Raw genomic sequence first — 20322 nt, 5'->3', positions numbered from 1 at the left:
TTATTATTTTAGTAATAGCAGTAAGCTAAAAGAACTGCTTTCCTGAAAAAAAAAATGTTTGAAATATATATTTTTGATCCTTTAATTTGTAATGGCTATCAACACCTTTGCCATGCTTTCAAAGTCTTCTGCCCCCCTCCCACCACCGCCAATGAAATGTTCCGCCACTGGTCAGCGCCAACCCTTACACACGCCAACAGTAAATTGTCAAAGTGATGTGAGTATAAGCTAAAAGGGAGGAACACAGTGTGCAAGACATTCATTTAAGGCTAAAAAGGCCGAAAAAAATAAAATTTGCTTTTGGAAAAATGAATCAGATGTCCTTTTTATCTAGATTATGGCTAAAACCAACGAGAATGTGGCAAAATGTATAAAGTAGCATTTATAGATCACTTGTGATTAAGTGAAACCTCAATATAACCTTTCTCCAGTACAGCTACTTTTAGGTTTATTTGCACTGGAAAAAGCAAAGAGAGGCTTGCGTTGTCTTCAAACAGAACTGTACTAAGCAAAATGCAGACATAACCAGTTGTTACACCCAAAACACCTCTTCTCCATTCAGTCTGTAGGGGTTGAGACACACAGAAGCACAAATTACTGCACGCATCTTTTAAAAAACTGGTCAAGCTTTGGGTTAAGCATAAAAGAAGACGTAAAGTCGTAATAACCACACTATAGTGTGGGTAATAGGCTGGCTAAAGAGAAAAAATAAGTAACTGATAACTCAGAGTGGGGAACAGGCTGGGAGAAGTAATGAAAGCAGTCAAGCGTCCAAAGAGAGCTGCTGCAAAATGACAGATGGTCAGTGTAATACAGAAACTAGACTGTTTCATTGCTGAAACAAAAAAAACATTTACAACCCCCCTGCAACATTTTTAAAATAGTGAAAAACAGTCAATCAAATGTAATGGTTAATGGTTCAGCCCAGCATTGGAAATATTTGCCCTCCTCCAGAACAGCCTCTATTTTTGTATTTTCTATTTGCAATTGCAATTTACAGTATGTCTGCCATTAGTACTTATTTCACCTTAAAAACTAATTTTATCAACTAGAACATGCGGTTTCTGATAGATAATTACTACTTTTGTGTGAAATGAACCAGACAGTTTCTATAAAGAGCCAATATTGTCATTCTGTCATCTGAAAAAAGAAGACTTTTTTCACTATTCTGGACAGCTTTTTAACACATCATACAATCAAAAATACTAGAAGAGAATTTATTTGTCAAACAAATAGAAAATTAGAATGCTGGCTCCTAAATTTGACTCCTAACTATGTCAATATGTTAAATGTAGAGGTCATTCTTAGTAAATTCATAATTATTGAATGTAATAATTAAGATATAGCTATTCTTCAATTTAGTTAACACCATGGTCCGGGTGAATACTCGATTCTGATTGGCTGCTGGGTGTGGATTAAAAAGTGATAATGAACACCAGAAAAAGATGTTCCGGTCACACAAGTTCTATATCACTGCAAAGTCTTATTTAAAACAAACTTCATCATCTGGACAAAAACAAGATGTTAAAAGGTGAACTTTCTCTCTGATTTGATGCTTTATTTAACTTATCGTGACGATCAGCATATATCGCTTTCCTTTGCTGCTCCAGTCGAGGTCCAGGCCAGCTATGCCGGCTAAGTCATGTAACCGTGACAAAGCGCAGTAAAACAAAACAAATAGTCAGCTTTTTGTGAAAAAAGCAATCCAAACCAAAAAAAAAAAAAAAACTAGAATAAAGTACTAAAAACTGATTGAATATTAATTTCTTTTGTAAGTGACCATGGCACAAACACACTTAGTACTTCTGAGTGAACAGAGCAGAATTGAAACTGGCAATCTGAAGTTGACTGTTTTACCAAAGCGCCACAGCTTTTTTGTGTTGTATGCTTTGATTTAAAATAAAAAAAATTTACATGTGACTTGGGTCCATCTTTTCTGTTTCAGTCCTTCTTATTTTGAATGATTTACCAGTCAAAATGTCAGTTCAAAATATATAAAATCATTGTAGTTTCATTTGTTTCATTTTTAAATTGATTTTTAATTCCAGTTTAGCTCAACTCGGTCCAGATTATTGTAAAGTGTTTTCATGTATGCTGGCAACAAAATAAACTTTATAAAGTCAATCCACTGTGATAAATCTCAGAATTCATCCTGTTTTTTTTTTTTTTTTTACTTTTCAACAGACATTGACATTATCACTTGCTAGCTAGACTACGAGAATTGCTTCTCTTCCCCAAAAAGCAACCAGTGTCTAATCAATTTCCAGCTAACATGAGTCATCCTTATCATGAAGGAAAATGCTGCTACACTCACAGACTTGACAAAAACTGGACTGATGGTAAAAGGCTTCAACCTATAAAAGCAAGCACTATTCACTCTGCTCTTACTGCCATTTCCCAAGCTACATCCATTTTTTTTACATTACCAGTACTTCTGTGTAATTAGAGAGAATTATGTCAATTTACTTCTTTTATCCAGCCTATGATTTATAGTTTAGTAGGACAGTTTTCCATTTCACACCAGTAGATTTTTGTGCTTTTTTTACAAATTACTCGTTTAGCATTTTTTTTTTGTTTATTTAACTAAAATAAACAAATATTCCAACAAAGCTGCACTATTTAAATCTTAGTGCCAATGGTGATTATGTTTACATCTTCCTGACATGTTAATGCACCGAAAAACTAGAATTCTGCTCTTGTTGCAGGTTAAATTCCCCCAAGTGTTTATTAGTTTGGGGAAAAATGGGAGGCTGTTGTTTGACCAAGAATGTTAGAAGAAAATCAACGTCTAGTTTTGATTCAAAGCTTTAGAAAACACATTTAAGTACAGACACTCAAACACAACTATACACACAGATCTGATCATGTATATCCAAACATTTCGATCGAAGCTCTCAGACATGAAAAGCATGGGATGGCCTTGGAAAGTAAAAGACTTTCTCAACCCATCCCTGTGATGAAAAGACAAGATGCTAGACAGCCACCATCTGCACAGACAAACAGCAGACCTGATCAAAGCAGAACTTCAAATAAATGCAGGTCATATGAAGACTGACATGCAGGTCTTCCTTAAAATTATATAGTAAAAGAAAGAGGAGCACAGACTTAGAACATGGTCAATTATTCATCGCATCTGGCTGCAATCCATTACACTGCATGTATTATACATCATAATGCCAGCAACATGCCATGCAAGCCTGAGCAGCCACTCTTCCCCACTGGAGTCGGAAAGGCTCCCTGCAACGTGTCGCATTAAACTAACACACTGGCAGAGACGTGAGCGATGTCGGAAACGCAGGAGATTCGTCTTACATCCAAACAGCTCGCAGACACTCTCACAGACATACATTTACATGTTTTGGCTTCCGTCAACAAAAAAATGGGCACAACGTGATATACGTTTGCTGCTTGCACAGCCATACAGATAAGATCACCTTGACAAAAACCATAATTTCATATGAAACCTGTTATATAGGCTAAACTGCTGTTTGCTTATTTAATCAAACAATTACAGTTACCATCTAAAACCACATTTGTGGTTTTTATGAAACCCATTTACACAATCCCTTTTTTTTGTTGCAATTTCCTAAGATCAGAAGCTGTTGGACTGACTATTCACAAAGCATTGAGAACGATAAATAGTCACTTTGGCCATCTTAATTCTTATTTCTATGCAAAGACATACTGTATATGAAAACACCTATAGGTTGGGATTAATGGAAAAATGTATTCAAACCTTTTTGCCTGAACACTGAGCAAATAATATGTAAATTAGCATTGAAACACACACAACGTTTTGTTATATAGATTGTCACAATACTTGGTGCTCATAAAGATTTACTAAAACCAACCCAACCAGATCAGATCCGGTATTGGTCTCTTAACCCCGGGTGGGTTGTATTTCCTGACTATTTCCTGTCATCTGCAACAATTATGGGCTTCTCTCTGTGAGTTGGAGAAAGACAATCCTTTCCATTCTTTGTTGTTGTTTTCCCACATCTTCTATTGCCTTCCTCTCTTCCTGCCTCCTGTTACTGTGCCTTGCAAGATAGTTCAAACTTTATTTATTTATAAAATAGCGCTTCTAATGCACTTTGTGCAGCTCGAAGCGCGAAGTTCTCGCTAGGCCATTTGATCTTGCCATGTGTCCATGCCAAGTCATTTGCCTACTGCTCAATATGAGCTCTGCTTTTGACACCATCTCTCATACCATCCTCCAAGAAAGACTCTCTGCCATTGGTTTCACAAACACCATATGTCAAACAAATAACACCTGTTCTGCAGCAGCTCTATTGGGTCCCTATTTCACACCGGATTATGTATAAAATACTTCTCCTGACCTTTAAATCAATCTATAATGTTGCCCCTCCATACCTGTCTGACCTTGTTCACGTTGCAACATGCACCCGTTCCCTCAGATCTTTCAGGAGGTGAAAGATCTTTCACTACTCACTTGGTGACGAGGTGAGTAGTGGGGAGCAGAGCATTCATCTGCTCTGCTACCCAGCACTGTAATTCCCTGACTTCAGAAACACTGGCTTTCTCCCACATTCACCATAAAGCTAAAAACCACCATTTCCGACTTGCATATCCTCCTCCCCCCCGCCCATAACTTGACTTCTTTGGGCTATTTTAACTGAATAACTTAGTATATATTACAACTGTGCTGCTGCCTGTTGATTGTTTTTTTTATCTCCTGTATTACAACCTTGGGTTCCAAAAAAGGCACCAAACAATTGAAATTGATTTTTATTATTATTTTATTTTCTTTGCAGGAGACTGGCATGTGAACTGATGGCTGTAGATATTTTGTTGCACACCTCCTTATTGGTGATGTGGTCCTTGTATGACATGTTCGAAAATTCTTCCGTAGCATCTCATTTCACGAGTCTCAATTTCGTCTCTGGGTGTCCTTATTTAAGGTTCACGATTCACAAATGTACAAACAAATTGAAAAGACGAGAGTATGCAGGAGTCTAAATTTGAAGTTTGGGGGAGATGATTCTGCTCTGATTAGATTTGATTTATCCCAGCCTTACCTAAAAAATCTTTGTAACTTGACATATAATTGTGCCAAGATTTTTTCATCCATGTCCTGCAAAGTCTGGAAATTTGAGAACAGACATACTGCTTTACTGGTGGTAAATGACCACAACACATCACCACTTTTCTGATTTTAAACAGAGGTATCATGTCTACTATAACACATTTTATTGTGTACTGTGTCCTAAATAGTTAAATCCTTAGGTTAAAAAAATATTTTGTACAAAGGAAGGTAATGTAAAGCTTGAGATTAGCAAATTGAGCAGACAGGGGTGTTGTTCACTAGCTTTTGTTCAGCTGCTTTTTAGACCGTAAAAGAGGACCAGGACCGCAGCAAGCCCAGGCTTCTTTCTGCTCCCTCAAAAAACATTTTTATTATTAAAAGGAGCAGTATTTCACTCTGTATCTGTATATGAGACAAAGATAGAAGACTCAAGAACTCTGTCATCCCAGTATCCAAAAGGCTAAGCAACAGCAGCTGGCGAGGTTGGGGAAAAAAAAGATCAATGAATGAATCAAATGATTTTAACTTTAGAAATCAAATCCCTAAAAGTCAAGAAGGCCAAAATAGATGCAGACTTATAATTTAAAAAATGAAAAAAGTGTGTGCAAATCATTTCAATAAGGAACTAGAAAGTGATGTGGCAAATTATAAAAATATATAAAAACTGAACATTTAATCCAAATGTGTGGAAAACAATGCAAGAACTGTAAGCAGGATCTATTTGAGCAGGTTGACAGGTCTTTATTTTGATAGATTTCACACACCTCTATTCTTTTCTAATAATCAGGATCAGTCAGAGTAAAGAAAAAAAGATATACTATAACGATATCAGTAGGGTTTATTAGTGTGATTATTAGGAGAGTCTGGACTTGTTTCAAATTATCAAGATGCTTTTCTGCAGATTTTGTCTAATTAATAAATGCTGTTGTATTATCTTAAGGCGCCTGTGGGATTTGTAACAAATCTGCCTGTTAGAGGTTTTTAGGATATTACTGAGGGGTGATCACAAAATGGTGAAACCAATTTGTAAGGTTCCTTAAATTGCGAAACTCTTCAAATAAATGGATTTTGCCTATTTGGTGCAAACTAATATAAAAGTCAAAGACACCTACTTCCATACTGGTGAGATTACAACGATGAGTCCCAGCAAACCAGCCACTGTTGGAGCACTGGTTGATGTCCAAGTTCTGCAGGTTAACGTCCACACGAACAACACCTCTGTCAGGAAAAAGAACATGAAAACAGAGAGTAAACCTATGATATGATGCAAAGAAGAAAAAGCCTTGCTAGTAAATAAAAAAAATTATGAATGAGCGCTGTATGTGGTAAGCAGATATATTATCAAAGTTGTGAAATATGATGTATATATTTTTAAATAACAGACGTGCAGTAAAACGTAAAGGTTAAATCAATAAAAAAAATGAAAATATAGAAATACTAAACAAAGACTGAATACAAAAAAACTCAATAAAAAAGTGGAATAGCCTTTAGAATAAACATCTTACCTTTTAAAGTATTTATTTACATTGTATTTCCATACCAAGTTATTTAAATCTTTCCATTCATTTTCTACCGTTTTAACCCTTTTGGGTTCACGGGACTGCAGAGCCTATCCCGACCAGGGTACACTCTGGACTGTTCACCAGTCTGTTGCACGGCCACAATCACACACCCATTCACTCTCACACTCACACTCACACCTAGCGACAATTTAGAGTTGCCAATTAACCTATGAAGCATGTTTTTGTTCAGTGGGAGGAAGCCAGAGACCCCAGAGAGAACCCATGCATGCAAGGGGAGAACATGCAAACTCCACACAGAAAGGTCCCCTGTTGATGTTCTGTTTCAGGTCCCCCAACTGGGACATGAACCAGGGGCCTTCTTGCTGTGAGGCAAGAGCGCTAACCACTGCGCCACCGTGCAGCCCCAGCACCCAAAGCAAAGGTCCAAGCGGTCCAACCACAGCAGGTTTTGTGTGCAGGACCCACTGTGGCCAGGATCACCTGGCGCATGTCAATGACCCTTGTTAAGTGCCCGCGGTGCTACCTGGATCTAACTGGACCCACTACAGGGTGCCGGTAGATCATTGGGGGCGGGGCAAGCCTGTGTGTGCTGAGAGTTTAAGGTGTCACATCCTTCAGAGTCCCTAAGATGCTTAGAAAACCTTGCTATCATCATATCATTCTATCTACTCATATAGCTATCTTCTACTTTGATCTATTTGATATTAATTTTAAGTTTTATGTTAAATGTTCTACCTAACAATACTCTCTGCGAATGCTGTGTTTGGGACAGGCAAAAGTAGGACACTGAATTGAGCCCTGTTGAGGCTGGAATTATATATTTTTTTCTTTTAATGTCAGTCCATTTGTCCATCCTTTCATTTTTTCTATTTTTGTTGTGTTTTGATTTTTGGCTAATTGCGTATTTTTGTGGGCCATCACATTTATGGGACATTCACAGCATTTAGGGGAACATACCCCCCCCACCCACCCCCACCCATGCCTATATCCGGCCTTGATTGTACAGGTGAACACTAAACATATTTTTATGGATTTGCCCTGAATCAACAGTAATAATATTGAAACTGGTTTCAACTCTTATAAAGATGGGTCCTGAAAAGGTAGGTGGGTTTGTGATTACGTAATGTCCTGGTGAGATTATAAAAACAAGAACACACACACCCTCTTTTCTGTTTAGAGATCATTAGAGTTCTTCAAACAAAGGAGAGGCCTAAATGTGTTCTCTCCTTCTTTGTGATGCAAAGTGTGACACCTGTTTCTCCCATCTGCCTGCAAACTGAAGTGGGTGAGCATAAAGAAGTGTCTGGCCAATATGTCTTATCAAATATATAAACAGTTGGTAAACAAGGAACAAAATATGAATAGCAGTTTTAATGCTTAGAGGAAGCAGAATTTTATGAACTGTGTTAAAGTTATCAAATGCACAGCAAAAAAGTAGAGATAAATACAATTTTGTTTGTACTGCAGCATTCATTTGTTGTATATTTTTATATTTCTGAACCACCAAACACAGACATTTTGTATTAAAGGGGAATAGTTTCTGTGTGTTATATAAATTACGCAGAAAGGATTTTTGCTTTTCGATTATTTCTCACCGGTCAATTAGTTGTAAGTTATACTGTAACAGATGTCATTATGTGTTTTTGTCAAGAAACCAGGCCTAAAACTTGAGTGAATGAATTCAAATTTTGTCAAAACCATGAAGCAAAGGAAGCCATCAAGGCCCTGTTTTATGGAATAAGCTCCCAGCTCATGTAAGAGAGGCCGACTCAGTTTCTACATTCAAAGTTAGACTGAAAACATTCCTCTTTGGACAGGCTTATTGTCAGACTAGTTAGTATTTAGAGATTATTTAACTTAATGTTAATTTGTTTAAATTAAACTTAATAACTATTTCTTTTAAAAGGCTGCTAGAAGTTGAAGCTGGGGTAACTATGGTGCTCCGGGGTTCTGTCCTCTTTTCTTTTCTACTTCTACCCTTCCTCTCCTCTATTCTTGATCATAATTTATCATTTAGTTCTCCATGCCTCTGTTTGGTGCAGTGCGATTCATGTATTGTCCCTCTTTTCCTCTCCCCTCCTGGGGAGTGGGAGTGCTTCCAGACTCCTGTTGGCTCATCCGTGCTCCAGTTCCTGACCGTCTACCTCGCCTCTGCTCCTGCTCCTACACCTGGCTGTGGATCCTGCCTCTGGCTCATCTCTGGCTCGTCTCTGCTCTGTACCTGACCTAGTACCTCGCCTCTGCTCCTGCTCCTACACCTGGCTGTGGTTCCTGTCTCCGGCTCGACTCGCGCCTTTGACTGTCCCCCCAACCACGGCTGGATGAAGCTCGTCTGCTGGACTTTTATATATGTAGTTGTAGATTTAGATAAGTTAATTCTTCTCTAAGAGTTCTGGTAAATCGCCTGTCTGTCCTGGGGGAGGATCCCTCCTTCATGTGGGCACCCCTGAGGTTTCTTCGTTTTTCCGGAATCCGTTTTTTTTTTGGGGAGTTTTTCCTTACCGCGAAGGGGGGTCTAAGAGCAGGGATGCAAGTATAGCTTAGTCAGTTTGTTAGTTCATTTTAGTATTTTCCTATTGAACTCTTTGTATTCATAATCCTTTTGAGTTAATGTTTTACTTCGAAGCCCATCGAGACGACTGTTGTTGTGATTTTGGGCTATACAAATAAAATTGAATTGAAAATTGAATTGAAAGAGAAAAAAACAAAGGGGGTGTAAAAGCATGAGGGCTGAAACGAGTATCCGAATACTTGGATGTTCTCAATCTGTTTTCGAAAGTATGAATATTTGTGACATCCAAGATAAGTGATTCACAATCTTTATAAATCAAATTGAGTGTAAAAATACACTTAAGGTAACATAAATATAGCTCTAAAATGAAAATTATTTTGGATTTTAAATATATAAACTATACAAACCGAATGCGCTACTGTCACAGGAAGAAATAAAACTTTTCTTTTAAAGTGTCGGTGAAGTTACTCATTTTCAAAATAAAGCTACTAAGTGTATTTCGTAGATTAAAAAAAGTTCAGTTTATTGACATAAGTTCTCAAAAAAAAAATTGTTTTAAATATATTAAAATAAATAAATTTGAATTAAAAAAAACAGAATTAAAAAAAAGATGAATATGAATTTAAGAATAGTACAAAGACCCTGTGATCAATGTTTTCAAAAGATAAAAAAAGTATTAATGTAAGTAATTTTGTAAAAATGTCTGTTTAAAACACTGAGACTCATTTCTAGTTTTTATGTAGGTGTTGCCGTGTCTTTATTTACTATCTTCATGTCATCTATTTACTAGGACTCTATAGTCAGCAACACTTTGAAAAACTGAAGATTCAGGATTTGTTGTTAACAACAGGGGTGTTAATGTTTTGTTTACTGCTAAAGTTAACCAGGAAGTTATCAGAAAAACATTTGACATTATTTGTAGTGACATATATAATTTATTTCTTTTAAAATCTTTGTGTTTTGGTGATTTTGATGTCCTGCTTTAAATAAAGGTGCTGGTGTTTGAATACATATTAATTGTCATGCATCCAGTAACCACAATTCAGACATATTTAGATTAAATAGTGAGAACCGTGGTTCGATCTGGGAATTGTTGATCTTTATTCGTGAATCAGATTGGATCGGTACCTACGTAACAATCCACAGCCCTACAAAGCAGATGACCTGAAAAGCAGGCACTAGAACACACTGAAGATGAGTAACTGAAATGAAATGGGTGAAAGCAGACTGTGACAGGTGGAAACAAGTCTGAAAACAGGACATTTCATGAACCAAGAAAATATGTAAATAAGCAAATCCAAAGGGCACAATTCTCACAGTTATGACACGATTGCTTTTTAGCTGTTGCTGCTTCTGTTTTAGTGGGTTTTTGCCAAATTTCTGCATGTTGCACCACTGAATCGAGCCACCTCTGTAAGACTAGACAACATTATTAGAGCAGCTTAAGCAGAAAAAAAAATAAGTTTATTTAGCTTTGGAGGAAGGTTTTTGGTATTCCTCATCAGGAAGCTAAATACAAAGTTTTTTCAAAATGTTGCTAAATAAACTTATTAGGATTTTGGCTTGTGGGGAGGAGATGGAGAATACATTATGTAAACATCCAGTGGCTTTTCTGTCCACAGCCAATCAACTTTCTATTTTTAGGATCTTATCATAGGACTGGGATTTGGAAGAAGAAGCAGCCAGTTACAGAGCGTGCAGTGTGGAGAGACGCTGAACACATCTACAGTAAATATGATGTTCACTTACTAAAATGCACAGTTCATTCTGCTGATCCAGCATTTACTGACCTAAAAATACCCCACTTAAAGCAAGAAAAGTAGTTCTTAGTAATCTCGAAGAACACTTGTCATGACTTTTGTTTTATGAGATATTCATTTTCTGTTCTTTCTGTTTTAACCCTTGTGCTATCCTATGGGGTCCAGATAACCTGATCCTTACATTGAGGAGTTATCCCTACCATGGCAAAGGTGGATAAAGGTGGAGAAGATTTCATGTAATCCATGTAGAGCTGTGACGGTGTCGGATTTTTCATTACCGCGGTGATGAACCACCAGGGGGCGCGGTGTCGCGGTTAACCGCGGTTAAACCCCCCCCCCCCAAAAAAAAAAAGAAAATCCCCCGGCGGCCGCATCAGTAATAAATACAATTACAACGTAGTATTCTTTATTATAAAATAACAGTAACAACTAACTACTACCTAACTAATGAACTAACTATATATAAAACCCATATAGGTGTTGTGGATTGACTGTGACTGTGTGGGTCAGCGCTGCATGTACGTAGGAGGAAGGTGCGCACATGTGTGTTGGGGGTGCGTGTTGATCCCTCTGCAGCGGACCGTTCTCTAGCTGCACGCGAGCCTTCACCTGTGCTCTTTGGTACACACATCTTCTCAGAATATTAAATATTGCCCAGAAATAAACAGACTGCAGACACTGTCACTTTTCCGGTAGCCATGAAGAACACGGGGCAGGAGGCTCCGCCTTTGTTTATACAGACACGTAACGTTACGCTGCAAAAAATTGTTCCCAAACAAAACATGTAGTGATATTCATGGAAATCTAATAGTGCGCGTTCATGTTTGGAGTGAAGGTGAACCCTAATAACCCCCCCCCCTCCCTACACACACAAAATCCTCCGGCGGGCGGCCGTGTCGCGCGCCCTTAAGAACGCACGCAGCTTGAAACGGAAATGAATACAATGTAAATTAACGATTAGAACGCAGTAAATTTGTCATATTTCCTCGCGAGACGAAAACTTCTGTTGTAGAATGAGTTTGTGTGCTTCTGAAAGCGCGCTCCTGTGTGTAAAGGGAGCCGCGTGGCACGTGCAGCGGAGGCACTGAGAGCGCGCGCCTATGAGAGAGAGCCGTGGGAGAGAAGGAGAAAACAGTCTGAAAAAAGAAGGAAAGTCTGAACACAGGACTAGTGGAAAAAGTCAATTATCAGGAAAGATGAATGTGTTTATTATAGCTCCATTCACGCGCCATATGCAAAACTTAACCAAAAAACAAAACGTGCGGTGATGCGGTGATGGGATCATCACCGCGGTGATGACCTCATCACCGCGGTGATGCGGTGATGCGGTTATCGTCACAGCCCTAAATCCATGGACACCAATGAAGATCACAAATCATTGAAGAAAAAAGGTTTAGCGCACTGTCTTGTAGGGTCTAGATCAGTGTTTTCCAACCGGTGTGCCGCGCCACACTAGTGTGCTGTGAGATATGGTCAGGTGTGCCGTGAGAAATTACCCATTTTCACTGATCTAAACACATTTACCATCTCCAGGATATCAGCTCTTTGTTCGTCCAAACAGGCCCTGATAAAACACTGAGTAGTTAGGAATATGAAAGATCATAAAATACTTTTTTCTTTCTGTTGATTCTATTAAAGACACTTTGATAAGAATGACCATACAGCGATTTAGCTGCAGCTTCAGCTCTGTTTTCGGAAAAGTCCCGCCCATTTAACTGTCTCTGTCAATCATTCTTGGACTCCTAATCATACATCATCAGTCTGACCAATCAGAAGTGGTTAAAGTCTTCACTTCCTTGTTCCGATTTAGCTCGTAAAATCTCTCAGTTCCAACACAAATAACAGCTAAAGCTCGTCTTTAGCGGTGTATCTTTCCGCGGGATCCGGTGTCAGACCGTAGAAAAACGGATCAAAATAAAAAAGCTCAGAGACGCGAGTCTTTCTAGCTTCGGCGTCAGTTTTTGCAATACATCTCCCATGATGCATCGTGTTAAAGTGACAGCATCTCTGCGCTACAATGAGTCTTCCCTATTAAATGTCTTGAAACCACAACGAACACACATCAAATATTTTTTAAATCTTTTTAAGGACTTGGTAATGTCTTATAAATAGTCTATTAAGGACTCTTATTATAAAGCGTTACCAATCTTTTTGATGAAATCAGAGGTCAACAGTTTAGTTCTCCTTCAAGGTTTGTGTTTATTAACAGCCAAACATCCCAGAGTTTGGTCCAAGTCATCTTTCTAACTGAAACACTTTTCTAATAATGTCTGGATTGAAGGACAAAGTCGCTTTCAGACTTCAGTCACTTTGGAAAAATGAAAAGTTAAGCTTAAGAAGAAGTAATAACAACATTTTAGAAACAGGATTAAGGTGAAGTGGCCAACAGACACAATTAAACTAAATTGAAAAAATTTAATCATCTAAAAAGAAATAAAACAGGTTTGTTAAAGTCTTCAAAGACTTCATATTTGATTAAGACAAAAGAAAACTAATAAAACTTCAACATCTTCACTTTTTGTGTGGCTACAGAAAAGAAATGTAATTTTAGTATTTTTGTGTAAAATTCATCAAACATATTGTGATGATACTGTTCAAAGCTTACTGTTGCCTTTGCACCAACATCTAAAAAATATTTAAAAAATAAATCACTATTTTAAAGGAATATATTTGTTTTTTAGTGAGGTTACATAAAATTCCATGTTAAAAAACTGGAGGAAAAAACAACTACCAGGGTAAAATTTCAAATAATTTAGTTGAAAATTATTACTGAAAACTAACTTAACTTTTATTACAACTTTTACAAAAGACAGCTACAACTTCAAGCTTTATGTGCCACAATTATCACAAAAATGCACGTGAGATTGTGGAGGAACTGTACATCAATATAGACTATAGAGTTTTTCCTTTTTTAATTTTTGGATGCTGGTGTTGTCAAAGATAAAGTGTGCCTTGGTTCAAAGAAGGTTGGAAAACACTGGTCTAGATGGCCCCACTCCCAATGTTTAAGTGCCTTGGATAGCACAAGGGTTACAGAGAAACATTTTCATAGGAAATTAAATGCATTAAACGCTGCTCAGATAAGAAACGTTTGAAATGTCTTCTTGTGATTAAAGACCAGTTGCCCTAAAGAACAAAATCCTTTGACATATTTCCACTTCAATTTAATTTAGTTTCTTTGTGTAACACCACTTCGCAATCACGTTAGTCTCAATGCTCCATACAGAAAACATAAGAAAAATTTAATACTTATGAAATTGTCTAATTATTTTATATTGTCATCATGCAGTTTGGGTCACATCAGTTCAATAAGACCAATTTTTCATGATAATTTTAATACTGGTCAATATACTACATTACATAAAAGAGTTTTGATGTGATCACCTGTATTGAGCATGTATTTGAGCAACAATGGAAAGTAACAACTCCATTCAATAGGATTAAAATAACCTTTAGGAATGTGAAGGTCTGTAAAAGCAGCCAAATCTTGCTGTAATATTATACTTTTACAAAATCATTTCTAAAACTGAACTAGACAGGTCGCCAGTCAGTCACAGAACCACACACCCATACACCTGTATACACTAACAGTCGCATCTGCTCCTGATTTTCAATTATTTAAGCTTAATTTTCTTAATACATGTCCTTCATCTTTAGAAAAATACTGGAAGAACATGCTAAAAACACCAAAAACACAATTTTCATCGAAGTGGGTCTTTAAAATATTTATATAAAATCTGTGGTTCTGTGCATGAACATAAATTGGCTCTATCCCTGAGACTAAAAAACACAAGTTCTACAATTAATTATATTTAATTAAAACAGTATATAATGTAATTTTCATTTGACACAACAAGCATGTTTAGTGCAAGTGTACTGTTAAGGTTTGAAACAAAAATCCTAAAGTGATTTTTAAAATTTCTATCAAGTATTGGTGAGTTTGTGGCTTGTCTCTGTGGCACAGGATGTCTCTTAATTCATGGAAGCTTCAACAGGCTGCAAACCCTTGAGACCTTAAAGCGGAAGAGAAAAGTATAGAATATCGCAGGATGGATTAAATTTCCAGCTCAAGTGCAATAAAAATAATTATTCACTGGTCAGCTGTTGAAGCATGGCTTCATATTTTAAAGATTGTGCAGATGAATTCCTGTTATTCTCTGACCTCTTCCTCTGCTTTACAGAGATTTTTTTTTGCAACTTTTCTGCAGCTGAAACAAAATAAAGCATTTGGAAAATATGTCAAAGATTTCCGTTTACTCAACACCCTCTCAACCAGGTTGAAATAAGGAATCAATTTAGATACGAATCCAACAGCTGAATTTATTTAGTTGCACTCGGTGTTAGTTGCCCCAGGCTGCAGAAACAAGCAAGTGGTGCATTTCTGTGAACTAATAGCACATGTGGTTTTATTTGGGTAATATCCCAGATGGGTAAACCCATCATTTATGGCAACAACCACTGCATCACAAACAGACTCCACATGAATAGCAACCTTAACATTCACGAGCTCTGTAAGGGAGATGTTTAAGTTTTCTCCAGCTGCTTTAAATGCCTGAGGGGTTCTTTAGAAAAGCCATAATTGAAAACTGTGAGAAGGCTGATTTTAAAAAGGAACATGTGTTTTGTCATGGTACAGCGATTATGGTTCTTTAAAACGATGAAAGTAGCTACCTGTCAATGGGAGAGGACTCCAACAGTCACTGTCTCCATAGCAGGCGGGCGGTGATGCAGCATTTTGCTCAGGGACTTGTGGTTGGCAGTTGCCAGGTTGAGCCCCAACTGACGGTAGCCCAAACCTCCGAGCATTCTTTGTAGTAAGTCGGTGTGTTCAAAGTGTCTTGCAGTGACAGATATTTGTGTTTACTAACAATTATCATGGAAGGCAAGGGGCATTTCATTGTGCTAGTGGTAGAGTGTTTGCACTGAGACTTTTAAATTTGGGTTTGAATCCATTATTGGGAGCAACTAAGATTCTCTAAAAGGGACCTTATGTTTCCATTCTGGACATTGTCCATAAACAGGGGTCAGGGGTTGCTAGAGGCAACACACTTAATGTTGGAAGAAGGCGAGGTACATCCTGAACAGATTGCCAGTCTGTTGCAGAGCCACTCACACACACATGCACTCCTGACACTCAAATACTGAAATTAGTTCACCAGGAGATTATGTTTCATCACACATCTGTTTTAAGCCCGTGTCACACAGCCACTAGGTACATTTTGCACAAATTACACGGATGTTAATTGGTCATACGTGCATATCTGTGGAAGAGTGAGAAAGGTTGTGGTCTGTACGTGAAATATTCACAGATGTATCACGAATGAACCACATTAAAACCACGGAAGAAGTACGAATAAACCACGCAAAGAACACGTAAATCAATGTAGAATATGAACCCTGTGTGATTATTGTGCTGTTATTATGTAATTCATTAGTGCTTTGTGCATCAATTACATGATTTTAACGTGATATGTACGTATATGCACGATGAAAGTTATACATCAGTGGTACATGCATGAAAAGCCTGTTAGACATACGTGAACCGGTCAGGGAAAGACACAAATTAGCCACAAATCCCCACAAAATCACTCACAATTGTGTAAGATTTACGTAATAATTGCATGTAAACTATGTAAATTACATGTAACCTGGAAAATTCTCAAGTGACCACAAAATCACATTAGTGTAAAAACCTATCAGCCGAAACCCTCTACTGACATCTGTGCACATCGACAAATGACGGATGCAAGAAACACACATGTATTACAAAAAACTTAAATTTCATAGATGGAAAATGCACAGAATGTACGTAGTGGGTGTGTGACATGGCCTCTAAGTCACTGGCACTAAAATGACCAACTCCAACTCCAGCAAAACTTATCCCACATATTCTATCTCCCACCACTGTGCTTTACAGTTACTAAAGGCAATAAAAGATTCTTAACTGATCAGAGCTTGAGTCTTTTTTCCTGACGCAATTTTTCCAATGTCTACATTCAGGACTCCAAACGGGTCATGTTTCTTTTTTTTTAATCATTAAAAATACCTAGTTTGTTCAGAAGCATTTATACAATGAAAGTTAGTTTTTAACAGTGAACAATTTGTGTGACGACTCAGTGTCATAATAAGTAAAAAACTAGTTAGTAAAATGTTTAAGTAAAGCATAATTGGTTGAGGTTATAATATTCCTCCCACTCCTCCAAGTTTTGTGTAAAAACTTATGTTCAGGTAACTGGACAGGTTGTTTTTTTAAACATCACCAAACTTGTCGCCTAAAAACTTAAATAAACGTATGTACTGACGGCATAACTTCAAAACAGAAATAAGTCTTCGTTTTTTCAGACTGACATAAGAATTTGCATACTAATTCTGAGTTAAAAGCTGTTTATATAATTTTGATGCAATTAAGGCCTCATCTCCTTGTTTATTCATAATCGTATCGATCATTTCCAGATGCTCTCAGGTTGGAGCCTTGAAACAAGAGATCCATGGGTGTTTTTGTGCACCTATAAGTGCCCTCCCTCCTATCCTCCCACCCCTGTAACTACAGCCAGCCCATATAGATTCCCTCATAAACGCATTGTGTAAAAGCTATAGTATTCATTACACGATCGCTGCAACAGTGGAGATGTACAGCTTTGACAGATGCGCTTATTAAAAGAGAAAGTGTCTGTGAAAGATGGAATCGTTTCATCCTTTAAGTAGCATCACTATTAAAGGTTTGTTTCTTCAACCTGATGTATTTGGGTTGTTCATGTTGGGGCATATTTTTGGGTTACTTTTTTGAGCAATATTAATTTTGAAGGTTTCATTTTAACCCAATTGTTTCTGAGATGAAACAACCCAGAAAAAGTCAGACCCTTTTGGGAGTTTGGTTTAAAAACAACCTAACTTGGGTTATTTTGGAGTTTTTAGTGTGTAACTGCAGCAGCAGGATTCTTGATTGCATTAAATGTCATTATTTTTCCAACAAAAGTGTAGGAAAACTTCTCAGTTCTTACCTGAACTCGAGAGCCGAGTTGCTCTTCAGCCCATAGAATGCAGCAGACAATGTAAGCAGCCAGTAAGGCACAAACGTCCCATGGTCACACTCCAGATATGGGGCAGACCACTTGATTTGGTTCTTCTTCAGAAGGTAACTTCCACTGTGGCCGTGGGGTCTCCTTCCATCCCTAAAGTCGTTGAACCAGTCAGACTCCGGGCTCCTGGTCTTCAGCTGGCGGTGCGCAGAGCTGGAAAAGTCCTGCAGCACCAACTCGTCCTCAGCCCTCGTCGCCTGCAGGAAAACGTGGGGCCCCGGGGTCGGTGCGTCAGTGTGCAGGGTCACCACCGCCCTGTGGATTTTGGGGTCTCCCTCGAGGATGCTCTGCACCAGCGCGTGGTACCAGTGGATGTCTCTGCGTAACGCATGCTCGCGGGACCTGTTTGCTTGCAGGATCATGTTCAGGAAGTTTGTGGCGTGCGCCACCGTGTCAAGAATGCTGTGGAGCGAGTAGTGGGAGGCAACGTGGAGGTCCCCACGCAGGCTGCTGAGCTCGTACCTCCGCGAACAGTTGACCTGCCTCAATGCAGAGGAGTCCCCGGTGTGCAGGAAAGCGGTCACGACCCGGGGCAAGTCCTCCTCTATTTTGTGCGCAACAACGGCGCGCTCGGTCACTGGAAGCAGGTGCGCGGTTGGGCTCTGGGGCGGCTCCCTGCTTGCGCTCTGAGTGGTTAAGTCAGAGGGGTACTTGTAGTCTCTGTCGCTGTCTGACCACTCCACATAGCCGTAGTTTGAACCCAGAACGAAACCCGTTTGGAGAAGCAGCGGGACCACAAAGAAAGCCATGGTTCCTTCTCACTGAGGAGATACTGTGGCGCGCATCACTAATAATACCTGATCTCTTTCGACAGATCCGTCAAGCGATCAGCACCACTTTTAAGCTTAATTCATACAAATCCTACCCAATCCACACTGCTCATCCGGGCATCTATACTCTGGAAAAACAGACTTTCGTTTCATTTATTTCCTTTAGAAACGGTTCCTCCTCAATTGTTATGTAAACAACATCCCCGACGCACTTAGGCTATGGACCCCCCTCTCCATCCATCCATGCTGCGCGCATCCTCCTCAATTTTCAACCCGTTTGAGATGACGAAGATCGGAGCAAATTGTAGGTGAAGTTCTCTCCCTCCCCATAAACGTCTGAAGCGAAATGCTCACCAGCGTGTGTGGTTGTTTCTCACCGCCTGTCTGCCGGAGGAGGGCGGAGCGTAGGAGCGACGGGAGCTGCCCGGTGCTGAAAGAGGCGCCTGTGGGAAGAAACGCGAGGGTGGAGGTGGTGATTAAGAGGAGAGGAGGAGGTGCAAGCTGACTGGGAGATAAAATATTTTAAAAACATCTTTTATGTATAATTATTTAAGCCAAAAAGACCTGTTTGGATGACTTTTACTCAGGTAAATTAAATAAACTAATGTTCTAGTGTTTGTTTCAGTTCACTGTTGCCAGATTTTAACACTCAAACACTCCCAACTTTAGCAAAAACAAGATGATTAAATGTAAAAATATAAGAAATAAGGAACAATAAAAATTGTGTTCTCTTTCTTATCAAATCTCTTAATTTTACTAATTTCCTTTTTAAAATAATGCACTTTATTGTTGACACATAAACATAATGATCCTATATTTACCCTTTCATTTCTGTGGCAACACCCTGACCAAGAGCTATAAATAAAACTCTGGACTCTAGGTGTGATCATGACAGCAACCAAAAGGAGAGAAGCAGGGAAGAGTGAAAGAAAAGATCCACAAAGAATGATAGCAGCACAGAGGAGGAGGAGGAAGACTGACACTGATGAGGAAGGTGTCCAGAACCTTTCAAGGTGGAACATTCATGCCGTTGTGGTTTCAAGAACAAAGTCCAATGATACTGAGAGGCACTATCCCCTAAGAGGTCAATAAAATAGTTAAATCTTTTTCAGAAAATGAATGTAAAGTGAAAAAAAGGAACCCTGTATCTAAAGATATCGATGAAAGCTCTGAAGAAATCTGAATGTGTAGAATCAAAAGATAATTAAGATAAATAAATACTTTTTAGTTTAGTCTGACCCATCTTAGGGTTCAGTTTAAAGACATTAAAATGAAGCAAATTCTCATCATTAGATTGACTCAATTCCTTGTGGGAAAGACAAATATGAGAAATATTGTTGTTGCTTTCTGGTACTTTAACAGATATATAAAAGTATTTTAATGGAATATGTATAGTTATTCGGTTTTTGAAATAATCGAGATGATTAGCTAATGATTAATTGAAACAATGAATCAATTCATATGATAATTTGTGGTTGACGATACAATTCGTAGTCGATCTTAATTCATTTTGAACGATCCAATTTGAACCGATTCATTCATCGATCCAGGACATCTTCAGCCAGTGTGACTCAGAGATAAATACCTGGGTATACTGAACAGTGAAAGTAACGTTTTTTCAGATTCCTTGC

General features: G+C 38.4%; 1 protein-coding gene across 1 annotated transcript in view; it reads right to left on the bottom strand.

Moving 5' to 3' along the window:
* LOC101168242 (probable G-protein coupled receptor 158) overlaps positions 1–19116 on the bottom strand; it is a 93734-nt gene extending 74618 nt beyond the window's left edge. The window contains exons 1-2 of the mRNA XM_023965158.1: positions 17844–19116; positions 6160–6265 (exon numbers count right to left, since the gene is read on the bottom strand). Of these exons, the coding sequence (XP_023820926.1) occupies positions 6160–6265; positions 17844–18670 (933 nt within the window). The 5' untranslated portion in view covers positions 18671–19116. The remainder of the gene's footprint in view (positions 1–6159; positions 6266–17843) is intronic.
* Positions 19117–20322: the final 1206 nt, after the last annotated feature.

Source organism: Oryzias latipes, chromosome 17 (assembly GCF_002234675.1).
Source record: "Oryzias latipes chromosome 17, ASM223467v1".
Taxonomy (NCBI): Eukaryota; Metazoa; Chordata; class Actinopteri; order Beloniformes; family Adrianichthyidae; genus Oryzias; species Oryzias latipes.
This window is presented reverse-complemented; position numbering and strand designations above follow the sequence as displayed.